This window comes from Sphaeramia orbicularis, chromosome 14 (assembly GCF_902148855.1).
Source record: "Sphaeramia orbicularis chromosome 14, fSphaOr1.1, whole genome shotgun sequence".
Lineage (NCBI taxonomy): Eukaryota > Metazoa > Chordata > Actinopteri > Kurtiformes > Apogonidae > Sphaeramia > Sphaeramia orbicularis.
Window position 1 is genome coordinate 27679238 of NC_043970.1, and position 26892 is coordinate 27706129.

At 36.1% G+C, this 26892-nt stretch overlaps 1 protein-coding gene across 2 annotated transcripts in view; it reads left to right on the top strand.

Moving 5' to 3' along the window:
* The window catches only part of lrch2 (leucine-rich repeats and calponin homology (CH) domain containing 2), a 39719-nt gene extending 13681 nt beyond the window's left edge, over positions 1 to 26038 (top strand). The window contains exons 5-21 of one of the 2 annotated variants that reach the window (XM_030154190.1): positions 315 to 451; positions 714 to 844; positions 2192 to 2279; positions 2768 to 2864; positions 2989 to 3086; positions 3208 to 3275; positions 6469 to 6573; positions 7619 to 7687; positions 8216 to 8278; positions 10119 to 10167; positions 10270 to 10410; positions 11771 to 11821; positions 11923 to 11986; positions 14945 to 15057; positions 19308 to 19445; positions 19669 to 19746; positions 22167 to 26038. In XM_030154190.1, the coding sequence (XP_030010050.1) occupies positions 315 to 451; positions 714 to 844; positions 2192 to 2279; positions 2768 to 2864; positions 2989 to 3086; positions 3208 to 3275; positions 6469 to 6573; positions 7619 to 7687; positions 8216 to 8278; positions 10119 to 10167; positions 10270 to 10410; positions 11771 to 11821; positions 11923 to 11986; positions 14945 to 15057; positions 19308 to 19445; positions 19669 to 19746; positions 22167 to 22286 (1610 nt within the window). In that variant the 3' untranslated portion in view covers positions 22287 to 26038. The remainder of the gene's footprint in view (positions 1 to 314; positions 452 to 713; positions 845 to 2191; positions 2280 to 2767; positions 2865 to 2988; positions 3087 to 3207; positions 3276 to 6468; positions 6574 to 7618; positions 7688 to 8215; positions 8279 to 10118; positions 10168 to 10269; positions 10411 to 11770; positions 11822 to 11922; positions 11987 to 14944; positions 15058 to 19307; positions 19446 to 19668; positions 19747 to 22166) is intronic. The other variant, XM_030154191.1, reaches the window with a different exon arrangement.
* The last annotated feature ends 854 nt before the right edge of the window (positions 26039 to 26892 follow it).

The following is a 26892-nucleotide window of genomic DNA, read 5'->3' on the forward strand; positions in this document are numbered from 1 at the left end:
AAGCCCTTACACTAGAGACCTTTAGATCTGCTGATTATGTGTCTTTCTATAATCACTGTTAGTCAGATCAGTGTAGACTTTCTGTTTGGGGTTTCCTGATGAAGGCTTGATGCAGAAACATGTAGAAAATTGCTTTAAGTCAGCCTTGGAGTTCTTTTCAGTTCCAGACCAGTCCAGGAAAGGCTAATTCTTGTGTTGTAGCTATGTAATTAGATCCAACCTGTGTGTGTGTATGTTCCCCATTTTCTGTGGAGGCAGTATCTGATATTCAACAGCGGCTGATTCTGAAACACCTCCTTTTGTTGGACTTGCAGAGTTGGCTGACTTGCCTCTCATCCGACTTGACTTTTCCTGCAATAAGATCACAGAGATTCCTCCAGCCTACAGGAAACTCAGGCAACTGCAGCACATCATCCTCGACAACAACCCTATGCAGTCTCCACCCGCACAGGTTGTTCTCATAATACTTACTCCTGTGGCATCACGACTGTGTTTCTGTTGATGATATGGCTGTTGAACACATATGTGATGTCAAAAGTCCTGCACAAATGTTTTTTTTACTCCAATTACTGTTCCTGTGTGAAGATGACAGAGCGTCATGTGCCTCTCTTTTAACTTATTTGGTACAGCTACACCACCTAGTGGATGAACACCTCAAATTTCAGTTTAAATATTAAAAATAGACACTTATTGTGTACAATTGTATGTTTCAGATTTGTCTTAAGGGCAAAGTTCACATATTCAAGTACCTGAACATCCAGGCGTGTAGGATGGATAAGAAGCCGGACACCTTGGATCTCCCTTCCCTTGGCAAACGTTGCCTTCCACAGCCTCTCACTGATAGGTACTAACACACCTGATGACCGTCATTCAGTACAATGGAAGACATTTTTACAAACCTGATAATTAGTGCCTGCTTCCCTTCTGCGGTTTTGGTGTTTTGTAAGAATCAGAATTAGAATCAGAATATTTCATTAATCCCAGGGGGAAAATATTGGGTGTTAGAGTTGTTCCATTCAAGTATAATAAAAAGTAGCAGGAAAGAAATTATCAATACAACAGAAAAAGAAACATGTATAAATATATAAAGTTCTAAATAAACAAATATGGAATTTGTAATACATATATATACCAAATATATATATTAAAACTCTCTCTCTCTCTCTCTCTCTATATATATATATATATATATATATATATATATATATGTATATATACACACACACACACACACACTCTACAATATATACTAGACATTGCATTATCAATATGATAATTGAATAAATATACATAGTAAGTGTGCAAAAGTATTGTTGGGTGTAATTATAATTAAGGTGGAGTTAAACAGGTGGCTCATTCTAAGTGAGACACCTCATTAGAACAAAACCATCATGATGATCAGCGACAAATCTGACATGAAAAATGCCAATGTTTCTGATTATTTATTTCATGTGTCACTCCAACTGATACATACATGTGCTGTTGCTTTGTATGTCCAAATGTTAGACTTAGACTTTACTGTCCTGAAGGGAAATTCTTTTTCACAAACTGCACACACACACACACACAGAAACACATGACACATACATAAATTTGAGCTCATTTCATTTACAGTCATGGAAAAATTATTAGACCATCAAAAGTCTTCAAAAACAATGGTTATGCAATCAAGTACTAACTCCTGTGTATATCATGTGACTAAAACAGACAGAAAAAAACATGGAATGCCTAAAAGCACTGTTTTTGTCAGTACAATGCCATAGCTATTGATGTAAGAACTGAAGTGATTTTGGTTATTATCAAGAAAACCATGGAAAATAGCTAGATATCAGCTCTGAAATTAAACTCTTATGAGCTATTTTATTGTTATCATTATATTTGTCCAAACAAATGTACCTTTAGTTGTACCAGGCATTAAAATGAACAAGAAATGGAAGAAAACAAGGATGGTCTAATCGTTTTTCCCGTGACTGTTTTCTATCAGGCTCTGTTCTTTAGTGCTGCCATGACCACAAGTCTTAGACTGTTCCTGTAGCAAAGTGTTGTGTGTCGATACCCAGAGGGAACATCAGCTTCATGTCAGTGTTTATAATGAACATACAATCATAATTATGTTCCTGCAGATTGAATTCTGTAAGTGAGAGGTTACAAATGGCAGTTCTGATTAGGTGTATGTTTTGTTTGTTTCTAGCATGGAAGATTTTTACCCCACTAAGAACCACGGGCCTGACTCTGGAATCGGTAGTGACAATGGCGACAAGAGACTGTCTACAACAGAGGTCAGCCACATCAAATAAACCGATGGCAATACCGATATATGTTTGAGCAAACTGCAGCACTTAAAGACTCCTCAGACAGAGGCTATGACTAAAGTAGCCTCTATTCTGCTGCATTTTATCTCATTTTGACGGCAAAGATAAAATATATGATCGTTCTCACTGAAGCAGAAAAACATTGAAGACTGGATTTAGTCTGAGATGTAAAAAAATCAGTGTTGCACCTGGCTACACACCCAGAGTGAGCTATAAAAAGCTCTTTAATTGAGTATTGGTGACAATCCAAAAGCAAAAGGACATGTAGAATGAATGATCTATGAAGATAGAAGACTTCATTATGTGAAAAGATTAAAGTTGATCTCACCCTCGAGCTTAGTTTATTTTGACATTCTAATGGGGAATGACAGTTACGTGGAAACTCTTAAAGTACGTGGAAGAAAAACGCTTAAGGCCATTTGGATTAAAGAGTTGACTCCCTCTTCCTCCTGTAGCCCTCAGACGATGACACCGTCAGCCTTCACTCTCAGGTTTCAGAGACAGCCCGTGCTGATGCCCTCTCCCTCCTCTCCAAAATGGACTCTTGCAAAGGTTACCGAAAATAAGTATCACATATTCCCTTTGAACGCAATAACAGAGACACGGGGTTAATGAATCAAGTGCCTAAAATATGACAGTTTATGTGATGAACGCGGATGCTTCCTCCCTCTATCAGATCAGGATCTCTATGACTTTATAGACCCCAACCCAGAGGAGGATCCTGCTCTGTCAGAGAGCGACGGGCAGCAGAGCACCCATGTGTCTTGTATAAAGGTATGAATGTCAGTGTGTATTAATCACGTGTTGAATAATTATACCTGTGAAAGAGTTTGTCAAGAGATTGAATGTTAACACGGTGGACAGTAATTTTAGTGAAAATCTGTGCATGTTTCAGGAACTGGAGAAAGTTCTTAACATGTCTCACCAAAGCAAAGATAAAGACAGCTGGAAAGAAGAGTCAGGGTAAGTTCATAAATCTAAACGGTCAGGCTCTCATTAGCTCTGTCTCTTGAACAAATTCTGTATCTCTATGTCTGATCTAAGCTAAGAACCAGGCAATAGGCTGGTAAGAATGATAGGTATGTATTTATAAGAATAATATTACACATAGGACCCAAAACAATGGAAACAAGTGGTCCCAGGCACAACAAACCCTACCCCTTGTACATATTGTAGCTTATTTGGGCATGGATCCAGCTGATGTCATCATGTCTATGCATGTGCTGATGTCAGTATATCAACTGTCTCTATATATGTACCATGTTTGAAGTAAATTGGAATAAAATTGATGTTTATATAGACATTTGACGTTTTGCCCATTATAAGTAAATAAGAGTAGAATTTTTTTTTAAAAATTCATAATAAATTTGAACTTTGACCTACTTTTCCCAAAATGTAATCCCCTCTATTCCGAGTCACTGGCAATCTGTAAACCCAATTTGGTATGAATTCAAGCAATAGTTTTGCTGCTACAGACATTTGAAATTTTCCCCATTTTAAGTAAATGCAAAAAAAATGGTTTTTTTTTTATTCATAAAAAATTTGAACTTTGACCTACTGTTCCCAAAATGTAATCTGATCTATTCTGGGTCACTGGTAATCCATAAACTAAATTTGGTATGAATTCAATCAATAGTTTTGCTGCTAGAGTGTTAACAAACAAACAAAGAAACAAACAAACTGAACCAAAAACAATACCTCTTGCCTTCCCTTTGGGGGGCAGGGTAATAATGGGACACGTATTTGGAGATAAGCACAAAGGAAAATTATGTAGTAACAGCAAACTGCAACAATATTTACATGAAATAAAATAGAAACGGATGGTAGGGTGGTTTGGGTCCTGGGGTTGATAGAGCCCACTGCATGGGGCCTTTCTTTGTTGCATTTGTAGGTTCTCCTGCTGTCCATGTTTGTCTCCACGTACTCCAGCTTCCTCTCACAGTACAAAGACGGGCACTTTAACAGGTTAATTGGTCATTCTAGTTTGCCCATAGGCCCCATCACTCCAGGAACTTTCACAGGATTAAGAATTTACAGAAAATAAATGAATGGACTTTAAATAGAAATCTGTAGTGTCACATGTTGCAGACTTATTGTCACGTTATCACCCCATGGTTATTACAGCGAAACTACCACAAGTGTTTACAGATAACAAGTTACAACAGTACACATATAATGTGACCAATATTACCTTGAAAGAAAATGGAATGTATTGAATATAAAGAGGGTAAATTTCGGTATCGTAATATGAAAATGACCGATTTCTATTTAATGTGATTTCGAAGGTAACGATGTTATTGATAGCGTCCTGTAATATTATAAAATGTCAATCTATGTCACCCATTTTTTTTAAAATCACTTTATCACTCCTTAAAATTCAGCATAATTAGCTTTTATCCAAATATTAATATTATTTTTTTTTTTAGCAGATTTACATGTAGTTACTAAAGCATTTGATAATAGTTTTTACTTACTGCTAACTTCCAATCTGTTTCCCCATTATTACTCTACATGTTTTTGTATCTTACTACCCTGATAAATACATTCTTTGTCTGAAACTGTCCACACATACCCATTGTTGACTCCAGGCTTTTACCTAGTTATAACTCTATTATTACACTCTATTATTACAAAATGTTGCATTGTTATTGCAAACCTTTGAATGGTCTTTTGTCGTTATGTCTTTCTTTAGTTAAATGGAATTTATTTCTCAAATAGAAGTGATTATGACAATTTGACATCACCTCAAAGCAGAAAAAATGTGCAAACATGCTCTATCAAGTGGAAAAAGACAAAAATCCAGGCACTCAATTGGTTTGAAAATTTAAAAAAGCCTTTATTTCTTTTGGGCTGTAGATTTATTCATAGGGGCTGGAGATAAAAACACACCAATGCGTGTTGGCATGTGCCTTCTTCAGGGTGTTGAAGCCCTGAAGACGGCACATGTGCCTGGATTCTTGCCTTTTTCCAATGGATCATGCCCTCTCCATGAGCACCTTTGGTTTGCTTAATACCAGCAGCTCCCTGTGAAATAGTTGTTTTGTCTATGTGCTTTATCGAGTGCTTTAAATCAGGAGACATGGGCGATAATATTCATCTGTCATCAGTTGTCTGCTACGCAGTGTCAAGAGGTGGTTGCATCAACTGAATACTGTATTATTTTACAAGATGTTGATCTTCCAGGAAAGACCCATCCTACATCCTGTCATCACTAGCTCTAAATACAGTACCATGCCAGAACATACAGTATTCTAACTGTCTGTTTGACATTTATAAGCAAGAAAACTTGTGAGCAAAGTTCAGTCAGTCGAAAACATCTACAAATATTTTGGAAAGTTTACTTAAGAAATATTAACCCTTTCATGCACGAATTATGAGAGCCTTAATCAAAATTTTTTCCTGAGTGTTTTTATTCCTCTTTAGGCATGAAAAAAACAAAGTGATTGAAAATTTTCTTCTGAAAAATAAATATAAATAAATAAATAAAATAAAAATAAATGAAAAAACAAAACAAAACATAATAATAATAATAATAATAATAATAATAATAATAATAATAATAATAATAATAATAATGATAATAATAAAAATTCTTATTAACCTATTTTTTATGAAGTTGCAAAAATGTCCACCACACGTTTAATTTTTGACACACAGAAACATGTATTTACTGATAAATTGTGTGAAAACTCTGGGGAGGGCTTGTAATTCTGGGGGTTTATGCTCAGGAGAGATCTACATAATGTTACCAATTCATGTCAGAAAAGATACGTAGTGTCTTAAAACTTTAATAAAGATATGTGTAAAAAAAAAAAAAAAAAAACAATGAAAAGAACAACAAAAGCCATGAATATACAAGAGAACAGCTGTAGAATAGCTGTCCACTGTAGTGACCACTATGCATGAAAGGGTTAAATTAATATTAAGCAAAACATTGTATATGACCTTACATTTAATTTTAACTACTGAATTGAATCCACACAGAGTATTTGCACAGCTGCTGAGTGAGAATTTCTTGCACATTTTCTGTTGATTTTAGGCTGTTGATAAAAGCATAGCATGAAATCTTATACAGCAAATCTAGCAATCTAAGATGTGTGCTGTGCATTGTTTGTGTTTACTAAAGAAAATAACCTTGATGCTGAATTGGTTGCAGTTCTGACAAGGAGCAGCTTGTTGAGGAGGAAGAGGATGAGCTGAAAGAAGTGCTGGATCTGAGGAAGATTGCTGTTCAGCTTTTGCAGCAAGAGCAGCAGAATAGGTATGTGATTCTCTCTTCTTCTTCCCATAATTTAATGAACACTATGGTGCGCTTACTGAAACACTGCAGTGTCTTTAGATTAAATTCACAGCACGGCATGAATCCACTCCTCTCCGGTTATTTTGTTTTTCTTCCTGATTTCCATGCATATCTGTTTATGCTGGCGTCAGTCCACCTTCTACAGCATACAGTTTCTCTGCATCGGCTTTACTTTTGTTGCTTTTGTGGATCTGCAGTCTGTCTCAAAACCATAAGTGACTGTTACTAGGGCTGCAAGAAAAGACGATTTTTTTTATTGCGGATGCAGACACCTTCTGCCTTATCAATGTGGAATAAGCTGTGTTTCTTAAAGCTGTAGATGATGTCCTCAATGTTTTATCTGGTTCTCATATTACTGTTTCTCTCACAGAGGAGCACTGAAATCAGAAAATAATCACATTTATAGAGCATACATCATATTTTGATTTTTTGACATAAAAATCTTTGAACAGATCATCAAAATAGTTGTATTGATCAAGTATTGGATTAGAGTGTCAAGACCAGAAAAAATCCACACAACAGTATTGCTTTTTTTCTAAGTTATTCCTTTGTTAAATTGTATATATACTTGACAAACTACTGACCACTGGTAACGCTAAGGGATCTTGGGTGTTAAGGATATTATTAAGGTATTAAGTATTTTTCTGGAGCTTAAACATCACAGTTGTAATAAACCCTGACATGTGAGCTATTCTGATGTTTTGAACAATTTTTTTCTTGTGTTACTCTGATAATCTAATATTTTCAACCAATTGCTTCAAATCAGCTCTAATTGCTACTCAGATTAAGAATGATACGGGTGAAAATATCAGTTTTCTTCACCTTTCTTAATTTTGGGTCTTTTTTTAAAATTTCTCCCAAATAATGCTGCATTATCGCTATACCACTCTTTCACCTCTGCTAAGGACTAACAAATACAATTCCTTTCTGCTTTACATAATTTTCCTAAACATCTATTCTTTCTTGCTTCCTTCTACAACTTTCCTGCTGAACACTTTGCTTCTAGACGACGGTCCTTAATTTGCAGAGCAGAGAGTCTTATCCATCGGCGGAGAGTGACCGGCCGAGCGCACAGGTAGAGCGATAGGGGCTTTCATTTCATTATTTACAAGCAATGTGCCTGAAAATGTGTGAATAGTGGATAGTTTACATCTTTGTGGTGAAGTGTAATCTCTGTAATCACTGCCTTTTGTGCCACTTGCTATGTTTTGGTTGTTTTTTTTTACACCTGGGTGGGATTGCTGTTTCCTAATCCCCTGTACAGATATAAGGCGCCTGAGGCCTGAGACTAGACTAGTCTTAATCTTAGTTTCCTCTGTGAACTGGTTTCAACCCTGATGTTTTGATAAATTCTGTTGTAACTGAATACCAGCCTGCAGTGACTACAGTGACAACAGTGACAACAGTGACTCCTAAGTATAACTGCACACTCTGTGTACAAAGGATGTCTTTGTCATGATGACGTTTACTGCGAATTTGACTCACCTTGTTTTTGTTTTTTGTTTTTTTGTTAGTTTTGCCATTCCCCCAGGGACATTATGGTAAATTAGTCAACAAATGCAACATATTTACAATAACTCTCCCTGCCTATGGTTTTGTGCAGATTCTTAAGTCACTCTGGGAGTTCGAGCAACAAACCAAGGCCTCCAGCTCAGGCCGCTCGTAGGTACGTATATTCACACGACCTGTCTTAGTGCTCAGTCTCTGAATGACTGCACAGATTTGATTTTGTTTGTTTCTTTACATTTTTCTTTTTTTTTTTTTTTTTTAAATGTGACCAATATCAGATACCAGTGTAATGTGGTAACAGTCCTAAGCATACACATGCATAAAACCAGAGGAGTTAGATTTGTTCAGATCATTTCCTTCAGTAAAAATAGTAATACACACTGACAAAATACTTCACTAATAGGAAAAGCTCTGCATTTTAAGCTAAAATGTTTAAGTACCATCAATATTTATGATGCAGTAAAAGGTTTGAGTTTTACTGTCATGTACAGGTTGGGGAAGCAAAATTTACAATATTTTGAGGCAGGGATTGAAAGACAGTGTATGACCAATTAGTTTATTGAAAGTCATGAGAATTTATTTGCCACAAGAAAATTTACATAATAGAAAATGTTTTTATTCTATGTGTCCTCCTTCTTTCTCAATAACTGCCTTCACACACTTCCTGAAACTTGCGCAAGTGTTACTCAAATATTCGGGTGACAACTTCTCCCATTCTTCTTTAATAGTATCTTTAAGAAAGTCGACATTGCTGTGTGATGTTCTATTGGTAGCATGTTCTAAAACGCCCCAAATAGCATAATTCAGAGGGTTTAGATCTGGGCTAGAAGGCGGCCATAAACATGATTCCCAAAAATTGCTCAAGTTGGATTTGTTGCTGTTGTCAACAAGTGTTTTGGTGTTCTTGTGTAAGATTTTAACTTCAAATCATATTTTACTGCATTTCTAATGGTCTTGTTGTCTACCTCAAGTTCAATTGGCATTTTTCTAATGGATTTGGTTGGATCCTTTTGGATTTTGGATTTGAGAGCTTTAATAAAAGCTTTGGTACGTTTTTTGTTGCTTCCTCCACTTCCAGACTTTCTCGTAATAGTTTTGCTCATAGTCATTCTCTTCTTTACATTATAAACACTCTTTATGGACACTCCAACTATTTTTGAAATCTCCTTTGGTGTGACGAGTGCATTCAGCAAATCACACACTCTTTGACGTTTGCTTTCCTGATTACTCATATGAGCAAAAGTTTCTGAAAAGGTATGGATAATAGTGTTAGGTATGATTATGACATCAATATATGTTTGGTTTCAAAACAATTGACGTAGTGCCTGCTGAGAAAAAACAACTAAATGTTCATTGTAAATTTTGCTTCCCCACCCTGTATATGTAGCTTTTGAACTATTCTGTGGTGTATTAAGGTGATTTCTCTAGTACAGAAATGTGACAAATCTCCATGAATTCTGACTTGACTGTTCAGGCTCAGGCCACAATAGAAAATATCAGATCTGCATTTGATTCAGGACCACATATGGAAGCAGCCTAGGTAACAATTGAAAAGATCAGATTCCATTTGATTTGCCAATTCAATTCATTTCAGTTTAATTCAGTTTAGTTCAATTTAATTCCGTTCAGTTCTGTTTAGTTCAGTTCAGTTTAATTCAACTGCCCTTGTTTTTTACTCTAAGGAGCTTCATTTGTGTAAGAAAACATTAGTGCAACCACCAAAGCACATGACATTCATATACATGTGCATCTTTTAAGCAAAAAACCCTTAAAATGTCACTACAAAGGATAACATGTAAAAATTAGGAGGATAAAAAGAATTCTTGAGTGATAACTAAAAAAAAAAAAGAATACTTGTTTGGAAATGGGTCAGACCCTATGAGACTCCCAGACTGAGCAAGTCAGAGGGTCTGAGCAGTTCACACTATCATAAAAAATAAAAGTGTATTGTGTTATCGTGATTATCGACTGTACATAAAAGTTATTTGTCATTGTAGTGCTTCTCTGGATGAAGGGAGCAGTGGGGCTTCAGTGCTGAGCGGACAGGTACAACCTCTGAAAACATCGCATTTATTCTAAGGAGCAAAGTAACAAATAGTTAGAGACTGTATCCTATGCATTTTAACTGCCTTTTTAATTTTTTCGCAGCCGTCCACATCCTGCTCCTTTGATGGCAGCCTGAAGACAGACAATTTAGATTCGGAGCCCAAATGGCCTGAAGTACCACCTGTCCTCAACCAGAATGAAGACCGCAGGAGGAACAAGTACCTGAGGAAAGATTATTTGAAAGTATGAAAAACTACCCACAATTTGATTAAGTTTTACAAATGAAAACACATCTTCCCAACAAACCTCAGTAATGGCTTCAGGATAAATTCTTCCCTTTATCATGACTTGTTATCTGTGTTAGTGTTATGCCAAACACAAAGTTGAAAAACATATTTTTTATAGCCATCTCTGAACTCTCGGAATGGTTTGTAATTAGCCATTGTGCATTAGAACTCATAAAATTGTATTTGATGGTTTAACATTGTAGTTTACACCCTTGAGGAATGAGTTTTAGGAATGTTTTTTTTTTTCTTCAATGTGTGTGTGACCAAAGGTAGCGCAAACTGTGTTAATATTACACATAGTATGTTTATACATCTTTATTGTGAATTGAATCTTTGATTTAACACACAAACATTGTCCCAAATCTCAGCCAGTGATGTGTAAAAAACAAATCAGCATAATTTTTAAACACAAAAGAAATCAGCTTCCCTTAGCATGAACTTCTTTAACCCATAAAGACCCGAAGAGCCACCGGTGACCAAAATCATCTACTGATCTGAAATGTTTAATAACTTCTAAACCAATAAAGCTATATATACATGTAAATAACTGGTGTAAAATACAGTTTGTCATCTTTTCATGGTCATCAGATATGACCCATTTAGACATTCAGAGGGTCCGTAGTGAACGTGGAAACACCATCACCTTCTACAACATTGATTCACAAGTAAAACCCATGGAGTTGGATCAGTGACAGTGGATGGAGACACTTAGTTTATGTTTAATTAATGATATATTTTGCAGAAAAAGTCACTTTTTCTTCAGTTTTCTCTGTTTCTGACATAATAACCCTCAACTTTAATCTGAGCTTTTATGAACATCTACATGATCAGAAAATTATGTATCGGAAAATATCTGATTTTCACTGAAAATGTTCAAAATTCAGAGGATAATATTATAATAAATGGTGATAAGTCACTTGAAAAAGGCTAAATAGAGAAGTTCGTTTGGGAACTGACACAAAAGTAGAACTGGGTCTTTATGGATTAAATAATTTTGCAGTGATGTTTGCAGATCTTAGTGTAGATGACCTGGGACATCCACTGCTGTTAAATACTGTATGCACCACAAAAAATTGCAGATGTGTCAGTACAGAATAACAGCAAATCTTTTGTTATCTGGATAAAGTAAAAAAAAAAAAAAGAAAAAAAAAAGATGTGTCATGCAATTTGATGGTATTGTGCAGATCATCATGAAGTTCCAGAGTTATGTCATAATTTGTGAATAGTTTGATAGTATGACTAGTTTGCCTGTATGATAAGAAGGACTGTGAAAATTTATGTCTAATTGTGAAAAAATGTGCTTTTGTTCCTAACAGTACAAGTGTCAGAGTGCTCGGAAAAATACAAACGGAAATGATGACTGTGAGGTGGGTGTGCGAAATGTCTCGCTCATAATCAAAATTATGATATGATACCTTTCAGTGAAAAGAGGTTTTTTGTTGTAATATATTTCATGTTTTGTGTGCAGGAGGGTTTGCGCAACACAGACTTCAGCACCACCCTGACAGTGTTTGGACTAAAGCCAAGATCAGGTACGATTCAGTGTTTGAGTGTTTTTGTGGGTCAGGATTGCTTTTAAAAAAGCTTTTAAACCAGTTAAGTCTGCATGGAACCAACAAAGACTTAAACAGAATTACACACATCATTAAAAGCTTTGATTATCTTCATTATGCAGTTGTCATATTAATAACTAACTCTTTCACCTTAGATGTAATTAAATTATTCACAGGATTTGGGGTTGGATTACCTTAGTCTCGTCTATTTTTACTTCAACTGTTTGCACTGTGAGAAAATCTATATGTGAAGCTTTCATTGAAAGAGGGCTGACGTAAGGCCTGAATAATATCCGAGACAATGTGAACACTATTCTCTATTCTACTTGAAGCCAAGATATTTTTAGGTGGAGTCCCAGAGTCCTTTCTTTGGAACTGGGAAAGGCTTCTGCAGAACTGTTTATCTGTTTTATTTCAGAGTATTAGCATTCAAGGACAAGACATAACAGGACTGAACACTCTGTGTCTTTCCCCGATGACGATGTTTTGATGCACTAACAATTTGGACTTCAGTGTGGCAATGAATTGCCTTGAAGTACTCTGAGAATCTAAGTAGAGATGTGTAGCTGTATTAATAAACAAGATGACAAGATGGCTGTAGAATGTGTTAGTTTGGGTCTTTATTTGTGGTAACTCTATACTGCTGTGTTGGCCAGGTCACCCTTAGAAATGAGATTTTGATCATAATGAGGGTTTTACCTGATTAAATGAAGGATATAGAATTTGGTTTATTGTAAATTTAAAAACTTCATCTTCATCTCTTAAAATTCCCTGTTACTGTTTGATGCTGTTTATCCTTAGGACACTTTGTACTCTTTGGTTCTGTCTGTGTCAGTGACCTTTAGGCTCTGTTTTAACTTTACTGTAAATCCTCGAAAGAAGACATTTCCTTCCTCGCCAAAATTAGACAGATGGCTTTCCTCAAATTCAGACTGAATAAAGACAAACAAGTCACATATTCAGGAAAAAAACACATACCGTGAATAACACTTTTATTACTGTCGGAATCCATAGCAGTAGTGTTAAGAATAAAGAACTCTCGAGTTCTGCCAAAGATGTCAATGTAAATGACTGTAGAGATATGAACTGAATACATTTACACTGACAGTGCAACAGATTTATGTGACCACTAGAGCGAGAAGTGAGTCACTCTGTCAGTCTACCATGTTAGGAAAAGCTAACACCAGGGGTCTAGGACCAAAGTCTTAGAAAGTGACCAAATAGGATGAGAAATGCTAAGAAACAACGTTTAGAGTCAAAGAACATGACAAAGTGTTAAAAGCTACAGGCATTGTTGTTGATTTCACCACTGGACACAGCTCTAAATGAAAATAAAGGAGTGATAAATAAAATTGACTCAAAGTGGCAATGTTTTGTTGGTGCTTTTAATTATGAGGCTTATGAAGTTACTGTGTAATGTTATTATCTTTGTTAAGTTCACTGTTTGTTGATCTAAGGTTCAGACTAAACTGTGATCCTTCTGGCCTTCTTTGGACAATTACAAACAGATCTTTATGGACAACACAAACCAAACCAAAAATGTGGTTGATTTGTGGTTTTACTGTGACTGTTTTCTGTCTATAAACAGTGCTAAGCTAAAAGGCCTATAATGTAAACTATCAGCACATGAAGATCATAAGACATGGTTTATTTTGACTGACTGTCATGAGTTTGATGATACCATATTATAGATGTGTAAACAATGAGCTTTGTACTGCATTCAGTGAGTGGTACAGTCTGTGGAAACATAGCATTGATTCATTGGTGATTTTGGTCGTATTAAATGTTTACTGGTATGTGTCTTCCAGTCTCATTGAAATATCAATACTACATACAGTGGCAGATCCGGAAAAAACAGGAGGGGAGATACAGGGTTGGAGCTCAGGTGGGGTTTGAAGGGGGTGAAGTAAAGTAAAATTAACATAATAAATTCTTCAAATCACATAAAACTGTATTTTTTTAATCATACACTGATAAAATGAATTCAATTTAACCTCACTAGTGTGACCACTTTTGGAACCAAAGCAAAGATGTTTAATAAGGTTGGCCTTAGTGAAGGCATTGAATTCTATTGCAGCAGCAATGCAGTAAGTTACATTATTTTCAACACTTTGCATGTTCAAACGGGGGTGGTGCTGAGGGCGCTGGTAGGTAAATCTGCCATTGTACATAGAACACCTAAGGTTGAAAAAATCATGGGAAGGAATGCATCAAGACCCAAAAAAAGAGTTTGTTCGAGGTGCTCTTTGGAAAAAGAGATTCATAAAGTAGATGACAAACAGAAGATGACTCCGAGGCATTCTCTTCAAGCATTAAAATGCCTTTATTCTCATGGCATGGTCATATATAGTTTTTGTTTGACTTCCCGGTGAAGGCTTGACGCCGAAACGCGTTGAAGTGTTTTTTAAGGTCTATATATGACCATGCCATGAGAATAAAGGCATTTTAATGCTTAAAGAGTGTGGCTTGGAGTTTTCTTCCTGTTTGTCATCTACTTAAGTTTGACTTAAATGCAAGAATACATTTGTAAGATAACAGTTCCTAAGACTTTTATAGATCTAGAATAGTTCCAATTTTGATGCATTAGTTTCCTGAAGTAATGAAACCAGCAGGGAATAAGGGTCGGGTGGGTAACAATGACTCTTGGACATTTTCTGTCCACTCTATTTCACTTTGGTTTTACAGTGTAAAATTTCATGAATCATATAAACATTCCAAATGTATTTATCATCTGAGTTTCAGATACAGCGAGGATATTCCAAAGAAATTACTAATAATTGGCTGTATTTCCTGGTCACTGAATGATCTCAAACAGTCAAGTGTCCGAGCACTGACCTGCCAAACTACTGTGCAGTAGCTATTCCTAGAAGTGTTTCCTTTGTGTATCTCACTGTGTGTTACCTGGAACTCAACAGTACACTTGACTTACTATTTCAGCATTCACCAGAGGAAGCCGTCAGGAGTACACGTCCACCGATCCCAGTTTCACCATGAGGAGGAAGATGGAACACTTAAGAGAAGAAATGGAACAAATAGGACTCTTACGGCAGGTCAGATGTCTCACAGTATGAAAAGGCTTCTGCCTTTTGTTAAAAAAAGAAATGAGTCACTCTAAGGCCGAAGCCTGCCAGGTCCTGTCATCTGATGTTAGTTCCTCAGAACTTCTCTGAAACCATTTTGTTGAGGTTTTGTTTATTGCTTGTGGGCATCCATAGAAGGTATCAAGTGTCCCACTTGCACTCGTTCATCTGTGATGTGTATCCACTCTATAAATAATTACTCTCCTGCTGTCAACGCTGGTTATTTTGCATAAATTTGCTCTTCACTATGATGGGTTTTTTTATTAGATATTTATTTCTTGAGAAAAACAGACCTGCCCTAGCAGTAGTTGTACATTTTTGTGGTAATTTATGGAGTACATTTTTTTAGATCATTTCTCTATGGCTCCCAGTGTTTTTAAGTCAGTAGTTGGTCTTTAAGGATGGACTTAGAGACATGGTGATGTTTTGAGCAGAATCAAACCACTATGCTGCAAAAATACAAACAAGATAGTGTTTAAAAGCCACTATTTAAAGTGTTTATCATATGAGTTTAGCATGTTAGCTCTACATTAAACACAGCTGAGGATGATGGGAATGTAATTAATCTATCAGGTATTTGGTCATAAATGAGGGTATTAGACCAAAGACTTGGACAGAAAAGGTCAGGAAATAATCCTACTTATCTGACAGCTTCTGAGAAGACCACAAACCTCTTAATGACACTTAAAGTCTTTTAGGGCTTGATTTACTAATGAATACACAGTAAATGTCTAAAAAAAACATGGCACTCCTCTCCTGTTTCCGTATTCAGCAAATACAGCTGATCTGATGGTGACCGTGACACTATTCCATGGTTTCTGTTATGTAACAGTGTGCATTTCACAAAAAAAACATTGTCCATTTCTTGGTGAGAGTTAATTGACTGTATATTGAAACCAAACTATGACTGAAGACTATGAATATTGTAGAAAAACATTGGCTGTCAAAGCTTTGTGAGGGCGTGGTAGAGCAGATATACAGGGGTTGGACAAAATAATGGAAACACCTTAAAAAATCAACAAAATATAATTTAAAATGGTGTAGGTCCGCCTTTTGCGGCAATTACAGCCTCAATTCTCTGAGATATTGATTCATACAACTTGTGAATTGTTTCCAAAGGAATTTTAAGCCATTCTTCAGTTAGAATACCCGCCAACTCTTTTAGAGACGATGGCGGTGGAAATCGACGTCTTACTTGAATCTCTAAAACTGACCATAAATGCTCAATAATGTTGAGGTCTGGGGACTGTGCTGGCCATACGAGATGCTCAACTTCATTAGAATGTTCCTCATGCCATTCTTTAACAATTCTAGCTGTATGGATTGGGATATTATCATTTTGAGGTGAAGTTGTTTCCATTATTTTGTCCAGCCCCTGTAAAACTGAGTATTTACTTGCAGATTAGACTGTCAGACACAGCTGGACTGTATTAAGTTCACAAACTCAGACTGTATACATCTGAAAACTAGCCAATGAAGATAACAGAGAAAACTGCTTGAAGTCCAGATGTGAGGTTATATGGTGAGAACAAAGATTTGTTTTGCCACTTGATTGTGGTATTTTCTGTCATCACACTTAAATAGCGGGAACTTCAACCTGTCATCACTTGTCAGACTGACACTGAAGTGCTGTAAAATCATCTTTTACAGATTGGAAACATTATCATTTCACCACATAACTGTTGAGGATATTGCTTTAAGCCTGTTTGTCATTTTAGGGGCTAGAGATACTGTCTTATCCCTGAAGTCAGATAATATTATTTAAAGTTAGACTCCATATGAAGAAAACTGTTAAAGATTCAAAGCATGAAAGAGACAGAGTGGGTGAACATTTCAAAGTCAAGGAGTGAAAATGAAAGTGAACACAAAAAAAAAAGTACAAGGCATGCGAAGGCAGTTCATACTGGGAAATGATAATCACTTGTTTGGCAACTTGAGATGGATTTATTTTACAGTAAAGAGGGTTGGGTGCCATTCGACTGATGCAAAATAATATCAGTTGACAGTACTTTTACCATACGGTTCAGTGTCAATTTTATTTGGAAGCTGAGGTGGAAATTCCCATTGATGTCCATGTTTACTACATAGTTCATGCTCTTCTTGTACACTGTGACTGACCTTTGAAACAACATTTGAAAAGCTCAAGAATGAACTTCCAAATTTAACAAAATCTGTTGCAGTTTATGACGACTTCCACTACTTTCCAATCACAGGAAAGTTTCGCTGTTCAGAAAATGCTCACAAGTTAAGCTAAGATTGAGAGAACAGACATGTTTCAGAGATTAGGGTACACAATATGCATCCAGTAGGCATAATGCAAAGAATAGAAGAAACTATTTTTTCTTAAATTTTTTGGGTGCAAACAAATAGTTTTCCCTCCCCTCAGTGACTGAATCATGAAGATGTACACACTGTCAGATAGGAGGATATTAATGAGACTATCCAATTAAAGTAAAATATATATAACACCCAATGTATTTCAGTTAATTTGATGACTTGATCAAAAGGAAAGTCTGGGCATGAAACAATGTGGAGACATATTAAACTATTCAGTTTGCCTTTGACTTCCATGAATCATACAATAACCAAGGAATTAATTGTTAATTGAGATGTGGCAGTATTTATTTTTTGGCTCTTGACCATAAATGTGTAATAACTTAATCACCCACCCATAATTATTGCAAATTATATGTATTAAGATGAAAAGCATAAGTAGCTATTGTAGTAATATTAGAAATAATCAGTATTGTAGACACCTGCCATGAATATAAACTTCCTGCTTAAGTGTGCCATATATACATGATGAAAATGACTCTTGAAATTGAAAACAGTGGCTGTCTGAAAAATATGAATAGTTATGATAAGTAAAAACATAAATAAATAACACACACATCTAAAGGGTCATTATCTTTCTGCAGATGTAGCTTACAAGGATTTCCTTGATATCTGAAAATCTATCAGACCTGCAGGAGCAAAATAGCCGATCATGTTTATGAATTACTTGGATCCAGGAGTTTTTCCAAAAAAAGCATTGTACACAAAGGGATTACAGGATTATTACAAGGAGATGTTTATGTGGTGGTTTAAACAGCTGTACTCACAGTATTAGCAGCCATGAATTTGGAAACTTGCAGTGTACGCTGCCTGGTCGTTTACTTTTCACTTTTATGTGCTGTCATGGTACGCCCTAATGTGTTTTCTGTCCAAGAAGGCACTTACACTGTCATAAAAATTGTATGGAGTATCTCAGTAGGACCAACCTCACTGAAGACAAAGCATTTAAGCAAACTGTAGATGCTCAAGTCAGACAGAAATCACTGTGAGTAAAAGTACATGAAGTAGTAAGAATAAGAGAATCTCCAATTAGATTTTGTTTTAGAAACCCATATAGGTGCTTCTCTGAAACTGGGTTTACTTTGGTACCTAGCACTTTGCCAGCTTTTTTAGACCCAATAATAAAAGAGAAAATTAGACGTATTCCCCCCCCCAGGATGTACCTAATGATGACCTCAGATAAATGCAAAAAAAAATTATACTCTTGCTCTGAGCCATCCCAAAATTTATGAATTTTTATTAAAATATTGGGGCCAAAAATAGGACCAAAATTGGGACATGAAAAGCTACCTAGGTGCATTTTATCTGGAAAACATGCCTTGAAATGGTCTTATATACCGCAACAGATAAAGACACTCTGTTAAATTTGATGATCCTATGTAGGTTTTTCATGAATCGGCAGTTTCATTCCAGGTTTTGCATCTAACCCATTATGTCCACTTGTGTTACACGCGGAACCTGCCCATTTGAACACAAATTAATCATGTGTGATTTTTCAACAGCGGTCATTTTTGTGAAACACTTTGCCTTGCATAATTAGTTAGATTCCCAAAATGTACCTGTGAGAGAATAAAAAGATATTACAAAAAATAGTAGCGTGTAATTTTCATGTCGTTTTTACCATGTTACACGCAGATTTTTTTTATAAAAAATAATATTAAAAAGTACAGAAATGTGGTTTATTGGAAAAATAGTTTCTCTTTTATCTCAGTAAATATCTTTTTTTAAACAGACCCAAAGTGCTTGCTTCATAACATTACTCTATGTCTGGTGTGAACTTTTAGCCCCCATGTCCTGTTTTTAGGGACCAGTTTCATAGAAGCACCCACTTACTTGCAAGTTTGGGTAAGGTAATGTTTTTGGGGACATTGTGACTGTCTTTGCAGAACATTGAGTCCAGACTGAAGGTGCTGCTCCCAGATGACGTTGGAGCTGCTCTGATGGATGGGGTTGTCCTCTGTCATTTAGCCAATCACATTTGTCCTCGGTCTGTCGCCAGCATTCATGTACCATCACCTGCTGTGGTAAGCACGACGGATTTTGAATATATGGTTTTCTTGAAAATGAAAATTTTGTGGTTTTCAAATGAACCTCAGAATAACTTCTCAAGTCATTGGTGTACTGTTAAAAGTTGGGTGTAATTTCTGCTGTTTGGATAACTTATAAAACTGTCCATCTCTGTGATAGATGATGTGTTTGTTTTTATTCTGTTTTTACTGCTAATGTGGTTTGCACTCTGATTTTCAGCCAAAGCTTAGCATGGCTAAATGCCGAAGAAATGTGGAGAACTTTTTGGATGCGTGTAAAAAGCTGGGTGTCCCACAGGTAATAATGACAGCAATGAGTCATGTTCATCCATGCGTTACTTTTTAATATTTGTTTTAAACTCAAGCAGGTTAACATTGCAATGTCTACAATGTTTGTCATTAACAAGTTACTACAAGTAACTTTGAAAGGCAATACTATCTATACAGGTTTTATCATGGAGACCCAGCTGTCTGATTTATTTATGTATTTAGCTGTGGCTTCAACTGATGGAAAGTATTTGCAGATACACATATTGTTCAACATTGGGATTAAAGCATCACCACAGTTAAAACTTAAAAGTACATCAGTAGTTGAAAGAACAGTATATTTAAAAGGATAATTCTTCTCAAATTTCTGTCAGCATGTGATGGTGTTTTTATCTGCAGAGAACCTGTATTTACTATTTTCATCTTGTTTTGCTGTGTTCAGGGTGTTTTTGGGGTCCTCTTTTATTTTGTTTCTCTTCTATATAGCTTGTGTATGAAAAGTTAAAGAATAGACAACTAGATATGGACATCTTGTGGGTTCTATTCCCATCAATAAAGCCTTGAAAAAAATCTAAAAAGAAATGACTAAGCTTGTACTCTGCCTCTAGAACAATCCTTTAGAGTTTTGGGAAGGTGTTGAGTGTGTTTATTTCTGTTTTTGATTATAACTAATATGGCATAATCTAGAAATCATGATTTATTTTTCTGTTTCTCTGTTTTTTCTCACTGTGCTACTCATGCTTCCCATTCAGTCTACTGCTCCCTTGAACATCACTCCCTCTCCCTCATTTGCTGAGTGTGGACCAGAAATATTTATGTACTTAGCCTTTAAGTACTGTGCTTAAATAGTTTTCAGATACCTGTACTTTAGTATTTCTATCATGCTACTTTTCTCTCTTACTTTACTTCACTATATCTCACCAGCAATTACTGTACTTCTTAATCTTCAGCATTTATTTAATAACTTAAGTTTATTTTAAGATAAAGATTTAGCTTCAAACTGCATTAATTAAAATAGTGTTTTTCAAGATTTTACACTTCTGATAATATATCAATCAGGGGGACCAAACAAGTACTTTAACTCCAATATTTTGAGTAGGATTGATCTGTAATACATGTATACTTTTACTGAAGAAGAACTTGTTTTGCTTGGTTTTCATAGGTGTATTGATGCTTCAGCTCTCATGAACAAATATAAAACTTTAGCGTATAAACTCCAAACTATCTTAGGCTAGAGTCTCTGCAGGTATTGTAGAAAGTAATTACAAGCAATGGCCACATCATCAATCATTTTTTATTAATAAAAGTGGGATGTTAAAATTGACTGCAGTATAGGAAGATCACCATTGATAAGAAAGGGAAGTAAAAGAGAAGAGAGACAAGAGCAGTGTTGTATAAAGTACTGAAAAGTCACACTTGAGTAGAAGTACAGGTATCCTACCAAAAAATGACTGTGGTAGAAGTTCAAGTCAACTGAAATGCTTTTCAAGTTAAAGTCTTTAAGTATTTACTGTACTTAAGTGTATCAAGTAATCTACAATTAAATGTACTCAAGTAATGAAAGCAAAAGTACAAGTAAATGTTAATAATAGCCAAAGACAGTCAGAATTTTGAATATTATAAAGTTTATCCAGGATTTTAAAACATGGAAAAGTAAAAGACAAGCAGTCAAAATATTGAAAATGATGCCTACATCACACACTTCAAAAACAAGGTTTCAAAAACCTGAACAGGAGTAGGCAACTGCTACTATTAGAAATGTTAACATTTTGATGAAAACTTTGGAGCATGTGTCTACATTGCCTACATTACACATCATAAAGAAGGAATCCAAAGTCTAAACCACTGACATAATACCAACCTGCCGACAGGTTGAGTGTGGACAGTTGTTTATACTTACACATTACGTGTTTAGGCCCAATGACAAATCAGCTTCCTGACTTTGTTGCAGTCACCTGTAATCTCAGCGGTGAAAACACCAAATTTACATTTACATTTACATTTATGCATTTGGCAGACACTTTTATCCAAAGCGACTTACCGGGGAAAACCAGTCAAATCAATGTTTACTTCAAATAAATAAATTATTTACTTTAAATTATTTTTTGTAATGAATAATGATACTGTGCATTAAAAATGTATGGGAGTAGAAGTATGCAATTGAGTTGGGAAATGTAGTGAAGTAAAAGTGAAAGTACACACAATAAAAAATACTCATTTAAATACAAATTCTCCTAAAACACTTGAGTACAGTAGTGAAGTATTATTACATTGTTGCTATACAACACTGGAGAAGAGAAGAGTGGATGGAGTGTGAGAAAGTGAACATGTATGAAGGGTAGAGATGCATGTACAGACACATGACATGGAGGACAGACTGTGGTCTTCCCTCTGAACTTCAGCTCCAGATCTGTTTCCAAATAGTAAATAAAGATGTGTGTTGTATCACAGGACAAGCTCTGTCTGCCCCACCACATCCTAGAGGAGCGTGGCCTGGTGAAGGTCGGTGTCACGGTCCAGGCTTTACTGGATCTGCCCACATCCAAGTCTGCTCAGCTGTCAGGAGTTTGACACAAGCCCGAGTGGTGAAATCAACCTGTAGTCATCCAACCACACCCTCCAACCCACACCCTTCTGAAAGGGACCAGAGAGCCCCCCGGGGTGAGGACCCAGTGGGTATTGGGGAGTCTGCTTCCTTCCTGACTGAAACAGGAGACAAGAGGCCGATAGACCTCCGTCTCCTCATATGATGTCAGCCACTATCCACTTCCTGTCCATCACATTTCCATTTGTATCCTGTTCCTAGTTACCGGGCTCATCCTGTTTGTGTGTGGACTGTGTATTTACTGAGCTTCACAGCTTGGACTTGCTGAGGAGAGGTGGACTAGACATTGGGTCAAGAGGAAGACCTGTATATCCTTCTCAACATGCTCAGTGATTATTGAGCCTGCAAGTGCCAGTACTGACAAAACATTTCCTTGCTGGTGTTGGAGACATTGGCAGTGAAGAGATACAGACGTAACTCACTCTTTCACTGAACAGACTGAAGCTACATGCTAGCCTCTTAGCTACAAACCACTGAATGATGGTATTTACTCTATTGAGTTTCCTTTTGTTCTGTGAAATGTATTTTTCACATGAAAGATATTTTTCAAGTTAGAGACTTTGTGTTTTACACATGGCTTCCATCTTGTAGCCAAACCTATGAAATACTGTTTTATTTGCCACGTTTTGATTTTCAGGAATCAGAGCTTCACTGCTGTTTGAAGGTAAAGCCAAGACTTTACTCTGGCAGCGTAAAAATGGATTTCATGTTGTTATTTTTCCTCCAAAATTTGCTTTGATTAATATCTTCAGACTAATGTAGAAATCACATGCAGCTCTGTTTGGATCTTTGTGTTGTTTCCAATTACAAACCTGTATGCATCACTGGAGGGGAGATTTGACCACTGTGACAGCATGTGTATAGCTGTGGCCAAAATATTCTTTTGTAGCATTTTCCAATTTACATGAAAGGTTTTTGTTTTTGAAAAATATTCTGTATTGCAATTTTCTACTGCATTTCTACTGTACTTCTCACACAGATGGTTATGTTTTTTGCTATTCCTGCCTCTTTTTTTTGCTGTTCAGGGTATGAGGTTACCACAGCAGACACATAGCAGTTGCTATTTTCAGTTTTCCTTTACCTCAGACGATACATTCTTATATTGTATATACGCTGACGATGTGAGTGTCCCCTGGATCAGAAGGTTCATGGACGCAAATAATCCTGCTGCCCTTCCACACATGGCATCACCTCATCTCACAAAAAGGCTACACTGCTGTATATGGTTTCTCATACAACTTATTATATCAGGGAAATTAAATTATTCATGTATTTATTCATTTGTTTTATATTTATGTGTTTTTACTTTTTTACATCTTTAGCCTAAGCTCCTACAGGTTCACTATACTTGGAACTTTTACATTTTGCATTTTGTTTTCTGAATGTAAAAAGCTGTGTTGCAGATAACCGTCCCAGTTTAAAGTTGGGATCAGTGTAATATGAGAATCACTTTACACTTGTTTTTAAAAAGAGTTTTTATTTTTCATCACAAATCGTCAGTGGGTTTAAGAGCAGTGATGACAATGTCAGTTCAAACAGCACAAAAGAGTCTTAATACTGGGATTCACATCATGCAAGGATTAAGGAATTTGCTAAAGTTAAGATTCATGCATAATATATGTATTTTTTCTGCAGGGACACGTCCATCTTGTTCCTCTCATGTGGTAAGCATGCTGGTCTTGACTTTAATTGATAAGACAGAAATCAAAAAAACAAAGGTAGCTTTTTTTTGCCTTCCATTTTACAGTGAGATACATAGGTGTCAGTGAATGGCATGAATCTTTTTCTGGTCCATGTTTTGTAGTGGTCACAGAGCTTTCTGCACCTGCATGATGACTAAAGTCTTGTGATCTAAGTCAATTTCTTTACAGAAGAGACAAAAAGGCAAAGTGGTTTTAACATTTCTCATTCGTGAGTAAATGCAAAAACTTCAATGATGTTAACGTTTTTCTTTCTAGGGACTTTTAAGCATTATCAGCTGAAACACCTTGCAGGACGACAGCTCTCAGTTCCAGTTAAACAACATAAACATCTGCAGATATTGTGTAAACCACAGAGAGAATTGTAACATCTAAAACATGTCTTCCTGTGCCTTAAGAACGTCTTTCCTCACACATTAAAGGTCCAGTGTGTAGGATGTAAGGGGAATTAGTTGCAGAAATGGAATATAATGTACATTACAATGTTTTCATGAGTGTAATCAGTTGAAAATCAGAATCATTGTACTTTGATTAGATTTTTTTTTTTTTTTTTTTAAATTTTGCTTATATTTTGCTTAGATTGATTGTGTCATCTTCAATCTCAGATAGATTTTAGACTTCGTTAGTAGATGGAATCAGCACTGGAGACAAATTGGCACCATGCTTGAGTAGTGGTAAAAACACTCTTACTTCAATAGATGTTTTACGTTAATCTTTGGCAGCAGTGAGCACAAAACACAGGAACACAGTGCCTTTGCCAAATATTATTAGGAGAGAATGTTGTTTGGTGAAGGTTGTTGTTCTTTTGTGTGGTGAGGCCTCTGAAAATGGTGGCAGTGACTTATTTAATTGTTGTTTAATTATTGCAGCATTGAGCAAGACTATGGTAGCTCAGAGTGGACAAACCTAACACCATGTTTTTAGCAGCCAAGTTAAGGTTCTCCTTCTCTCATGGAAGGTGAGGGTCAGATGACAGGTCTTCAACTGGTTGTAATCTGCATTCTCACCACTAGATGCCACTTAATCCTACACACTGCACCTTTAAGTTTATGCAATGCACTTGTTTTTGTTTTTTAGCCGCTGTTTATTTTTCACCAACTTCAGTTCTGTCCCACACACTAGTGAACAGGATAATTCAGGCTGTGTTGAACCTTAGCAGCTTCTGCATTAATGAGTTCTAACTTGCTGCTGTATTGGAGGAGATTTCAGTTACAACTTAATGGTTTCTGTGACTGCAGAAACTATGGGTAGTCATGGTATGAGTGTTCTTTTCAGTGTTTCAAGAGAACAAAATCCCTGCTACGCTGTGGAGAGCCCACCTTCAAATTGTCTTCTTGCCTATGCTGGATACAGTAATTGTCACACCTTGAAACGGATGCCACAAAAATACAAAACAATGCAAGGCTTCCAGGTTACAATGCCTCGAGTCAAAAGTTCACAAGAACTGTGTAAGACTGTTTTGAGAATTAGTCCTACACATTTCCAGTACTTACCTGCAAACAAGTCACTGTGGGATCAAACTTCAGTCAACTGTAGTTCACCCATTCATGCGCGAAATACGGCATTATGTACAACGGCAGATTAGAACAGCTGCTGCACCTTTCCCACTGCAGCATTTATCAGTATTGTGATATTCATTCTCGGCTAAATGAATGAAAAGTTGGAAAATAAAAACATTTTACACAGCATTAAGCTACCATTCAAAAACTTGTTTGCATACTTTTAAGTGATTTTTTTTTTTTTTTACTCCTTTTTTTTTATTCAGTTTTGTTGAGTTTTTAGTAGCTACACTCAATGACTGTGTTTTGGAATAAAGTGGGAAAGGTGACTGGAAATCAGAAGAGATAAGTGCGGTTTTCACTTTGTTTTTTAATAATGCATTGAATAAAGTGAGGCAACAGATTTGATCTCTTCCCTTACATAACTTACTACAAGTGTTGAGTTTGAGTGACAATAACATAACATTTGCTCCTATAACGAACAGGTGTTTGTTTTTGTATTTTCTGCCATTATTTAAACCAGTAAAAACCATGATTATTATTTTTCAATCAACTTCATCACCTTTGTGTTTTTTCATGAAATGTGATAATGGAAAGGTGCTTTTTCCCCCCTTTTTCCCCTGGTGTACAATAGTGTAGATTTCAGGTATGACTCATACCTTGTTGGTTTTTTGTTTTGTTTCATGGTGACACATACTGTGTATATGCCCAGGCTTGTTATACCATATCTCTCAGTGTTCATGCGAATTGTCTGCATCTATCTTAGATTTATTTGCTCATAGTCTGCCACTTTCAGCCCTTCCTCTTCATTAGGACACACTCATGCCAGTACGTGTCTGCTGGTGGTAAAACTCAAATTTGTGAAGTTTATTGGTAAACGTGTTTGTAATTCAGTTACTTGTAAAACAGAAAGTATGAGCTAACAAATCGAAAAATCTGTTTTGTTGTATGCGGTGTAACCATCTTATCATATAACATAACACTGATGCCTTATTCTTATTCTAGCGGAATATACTGTTACAATTCCCTGCCATTATTTACTTTAAATTAACCAGTTTTTCACTCATGAAACCGTGATTTTGTCTAAGCCACTCTCAGCAGCTGTTTTGCAGTCAAATACATGACAGGTCTTTTAAAACCTAGCACTGGTACCAAACTTAACCCACAAAGACCCAAACATCCACCATCGAACAAAATCGTCTACTGTTGTAAACTGTTTAATACCTGTTAAGCCACAAATCCTATCAATACATGTAAATAGTTAGTGTAAAATGCTGTTTATTGTCTTTTCATGGTCATCAGATATGACCCATTTGGATGTTCAGAGGCTCTGTAGTGAACGTGGGAACACTGTCATCTTCTACAACATTGAT